At 53.2% G+C, this 4,316-nt stretch overlaps 1 protein-coding gene across 1 annotated transcript in view; it reads right to left on the bottom strand.

The window, feature by feature from the left end:
* Positions 1–2,154: 2,154 nt before the first annotated feature.
* Positions 2,155–4,316, bottom strand: part of MIOX (myo-inositol oxygenase) — a 26,373-nt gene continuing 24,211 nt past the window's right edge. The window contains exons 9-10 of the mRNA XM_015407860.1: positions 3,369–3,481; positions 2,155–2,263 (exon numbers count right to left, since the gene is read on the bottom strand). Coding sequence (XP_015263346.1) covers positions 2,155–2,263; positions 3,369–3,481 — 222 coding nt within the window. The remainder of the gene's footprint in view (positions 2,264–3,368; positions 3,482–4,316) is intronic.

The following is a 4,316-nucleotide window of genomic DNA, read 5'->3' on the forward strand; positions in this document are numbered from 1 at the left end:
ACTCCCAATTTCTGGTGATCCTGTGAAACATGGCCCTCCCAGACTGTCCTTGAAACCCTTGCTCGGGTCTTGCAAACTGAGGTCCTTTGTGGCTTCCTTGACCGAGTGTCTCCATCTCATGTTGAGTTTTCATCTTTTCCTGCTCCCTTCCACTTTTCCTAGCATTATAGTCTTTCCCGGTGACCTTTCCAAGCAAGCAAAACAAAGTCGGAGTCCAGTGACACCCCAAAGCTTTATTCAAAGTGTAAGATTTTGCACACAAAGGACACTTCTTCAGACAAATGACATAAAATCTCCTCAAGGGCTACTTTCAGGAAAAAGAGTGGGTGGGGGGGCAACTGTTAGGAAGAAGAAGAGATTGGATTTATACTTCATTACCCAAAGAAGGCTCAGAGCAGCTTACAATCTCCTTCCCCTCCCCACAAGAGGCACCCTGGGAGGTAGGCGGGGCTCAGAGAGCTCTCCTGAGAACTGCCCTTGAGAGAACAGCTCTGAAAGAACTTATGACTAACCCAAGGTCACACCAGCAGCTGCAAGTGGAGGAGCGGGGAATCAAACCCGGTTCTCCCAGATTAGAGTCCGCACTCCTAACAGCTACCTCCACATGGAGCTGCTGGTGTGGCCTTGGGCCAATCATAGCCTTTCAGGGCAGTTCTCTCAAGGGCAGTCCTCGAGAGAGCTCTCTCAGCCCCACCTCCCTCACAGGGTGTCTGTTGTGGGGAGGGGAAGGAGATTGTCAGCCGCTCTGAGACTCTTTCAAGGTGGTGAAGGGTGGGGTATAAATCCAATCTCTTCTCCAGAGTGGAGTCTGATGGTTTTCTCTCAGAGTGGCTTACAATCTCCTCTCATTCCTCTCCCCACATCAGACCCCTTGTGAGGCAGGTGGGGGCTGAGAGAACTCTGATTGGCCCAAAGACACCCAGCAGGCTTCATGCGGAGAAGTGGGGAATCAAACCCGGTTCTCCAGATTATAGAGTCCACCACTCTTACTGACTACACCACACTGGCTGTGCAGGAATTTCCCAAGCCACAGTTGGCAAATGCAGACCCCCTTCTGTGCCGGCTGTGGAGGGGTGTCAGCAGAAGCAATAGCGACTAAAGTCCTAGTCACCACTGGCCAGCCCTAACGGGGTGCTCTGGAGGAATGTTGCTCCAGGCAGGACGGATTTCCTTCAGTGGGCGGGAGGGGGGAATACTCGTCCTCAACTTTGACTTGCTCAAAAACACTCCAGTCTTCTTGCTAGGTGGTCCAGTAGAAGAAGAAGAGATTGAATTTATACCCCGCCCTTCACTACCCAAAGGAGTCCCAGGGCAGCTTACAAACGCCTTTCCCTTCCCCTCCCCACAACAGACACCCTGGGAGGGAGGTGGGGCTGAGAGAGCTCTGAGAGAACTGCCCTTGAAAGAACTTGTGACTGACCCAAAGTCACACAAGCAGCTGCATGTGGGGGAGGAGTGGGGAATCAAACCCGGTTCTCCCAGATTAGAGTCCACACTCCTAACCACTACACCAAACTGGCTGTCATAGAAGAGATTGGATTTATACCCCGCCCTACACTACCCAAGGGAGTCTCAGAGCGGCTTCCAAACTCCTTTCCCTTCCCCTCCCCACAACAGGCACCCTGGGAGGGAGGTGGGGAGGAGAGAGCTCTGACAGAAACTGCTCTTTTTCAAGGATAGCTCTTATCAGAACTACAGCTTGCCCAAGGTCATCCAGCCAGGTGCACGTGGAGGTGTGGGGAATCAAACCCGGCTCTCCCAGATTAGAGTCCGCGGACTTAACCACTACACCAAAATTGTTCTCAGTTGGTGTAGGAAGGGGGGCGGACACACAAGTTTTGTGTTTTGGTGATGATGGTGTAGCTGATGGTTCCGGCAGATGGGTGGAGACACAGCAAGGGAGACTGTAGTTCACGTAGGTGATGCCGGAGCCATCCGGGTTTTATCTAATTTTAGGCTTCAGGGCTCAGTGAGTTTCCCAGGAACGGATTTGGCACGCAGCTCTTTTAAGACGAGCAGAGTGCATTTGGCCCCGGGTGAGAAGGCAGCCCAGGGCGTCTCCCAGCCCCGCCCTGAAGGGTCGTCCTTTGCGAGAGGGGTGGCTGCGATTTCTAGCCCAAGGGAGGACCGAGGGGAGGTATGAACTTTTCAGCATCACCACTGCAGCTTTCCTGGGCAGTACTTGTCTATGAGGCTTTGGTAATAATCCTTGAGTTCCTGAGGGTCAGGCAGATCTTCGCACTTGGTGTAGAGGTCAAACTTGCTGTAAGGAGAGACCAGAGAGAGGCAGGGCTAGTCTTTTTACATGCTCATGGGCCACAACCTGTCCATCAAGAGGCCAGCCCCTCATTCTGCACCCGGACTTCAGTGAGGTTTTGCTTCCCTTCCATCAAAGGCACAGAGAAGGCAAGGTAGGTGATTTTAGAATTTTTTCCCCTATGCAATGTTTGGAAGGGGACGTGGTTTAGTGGTAGAGCTGCTGTTTGGCACGCAAAGGTCCCAGGTTCAGTCCCCGGCATCTCCAGTTAGAAAAGGACCAGGCAGGAGGTGATGGGAAAGACCTCTGCCTGAGACCCTGGAGAGCTGTCAAGAGGCAGAGCCTCTGCTTGGCATGCAGAAGGTCCCAGGTTCAATCCCTGGCATCTCCAGTTAGAAAAGGACCAGGCAGGAGGTGATGGGAAAGACCTCCGCCTGAGACCCTGGAGAGCTGTAAAGAGGGGTCGTGGCTCAGTGGCAGAACACCTGTTTGGCACACAGAAGGTCCCAGGTTCAATTCCCAGCATCTCCAGTTAAAAAGGACCAGGCAGGAGGTGATGGGAAAGACCTCCACCGGAGACCCTGGAGAGCTGTCAAGAGGGGCTGTGGCTCAGTGGCAGAGCCTCTGCTTGGCATGCAGAAGGTCCCAGGTTCAATCCCCGGCATCTCCAGTTAAAAAGGACCAGGCAGGAGGTGATGGGAAAGACCTCTGCCTGAGACCCTGGAGAGCTGTAAAGAGGGGCTGTGGCTCAGTGGCAGAGCCCTCTGCTTGGCATGCAGAAGGTCCCAGGTTCAGTCTCTGGCAGCGTTTCCAGTTAAAAGGACCTGGGAGGAGGTGATGGGAAAGACCTCAGCCTGAGACCCTGGAGAGCTGTAAAGAGGGGCCATGGCTCAGTGGAAGTGCCTCTGCTTGGCAAGCAGAAGGTCCCAGGTTCAATCCCCGGCATCTCCAGTTTAAAGGACCAGGCAGGAGGTGATGGGAAAGACCTCATGCCTGAGACCCTGGAGAGCTGTCAAGAGGGGCTGTGGCTCAGTGGCAGAGCCTCTGCTTGGCATGCAGAAGGTCCCAGGTTCGATCTTTGGCACCTCTGCCGAGACTCTGGAGCACTCACTTGAACTCTTTCACCCAGGGCAGCATGCGCAGGTCTTCTCCGTTGCAGAGGTGCATGTAATCCCCTCCCGTGTGCCAGGGGTAGAAGGAGTGGAAGCGGATCATGTAGAAAGCCTGCCGAGCAATAGACAGGTTGTGAAGACCAGCCAGCCATGGCGTGGTCCTCGGGCTACTGCTGCTACTCCTACTCTGTCTTGAAACACTTTCCAGTTAAGAAACCCAGCCTTGCTACCGTCCTTCCTCTCATAGAGAGCCAGTTTGGTGTCGTGGTTAAGTGTGTGGAGTCTAATCTGGGAGAACTGGGTTTGATTCCCCACTCCTCCACTTGCACCTGCTGATGTGACCTTGGGTCAGTCACAAGCTCTGACAAGAGCTGTCCTTGAAAAAGAGCAGTTTCTGTCAGAGCTCTCTCAGCCCCACCTACCCCACAGGGTGTCTGTTGTGGGGAGGGGAAGGAGTTTGTCAGCCACTCTGAGACTCCAAGCGAAGGGCGGGGTATAGATCCAAACTCTTCTTCTTCTCTTCATTCCGACCACAGCTTCCAAAATATCTGTGTCGGTATGTGGCCTGCCCTAAGAAGGCACACTATAGTTTCTGGAATCAAAGTGAGGTTCCCGGGCCCACACAACTGTTTCCTCTGCATGGACATGGAGGATGATCTGTTAGCAGACCCCTCTTTCTGAGGAGCAGTTTATAGCTAGGAAACCATAAGCACCCTTCTTTATATATCGTCTCAAATATCGTAAGTGCAAGACACTGTCTGCCCCAAAAGTAAACAAAATCAATGCCAGCCAGAAAGAAGCCTGGACATGTGGTTTAGAAGTGAGCAACTGGGTAGCTAATGGTCTCCTTCCCAGCTTGGAGAGACACATAATTTAGGACGAGGGGTCTCCCAAGAACCCGTCGCCTCACCTTGGACTAATCTCATCAGAACCCAACCTCATTTCCC

The sequence above is a fragment of the Gekko japonicus genome, unplaced genomic scaffold, assembly GCF_001447785.1.
Source record: "Gekko japonicus isolate JY-2015 unplaced genomic scaffold, Gekko_japonicus_V1.1 scaffold3528, whole genome shotgun sequence".
Taxonomy (NCBI): Eukaryota; Metazoa; Chordata; class Lepidosauria; order Squamata; family Gekkonidae; genus Gekko; species Gekko japonicus.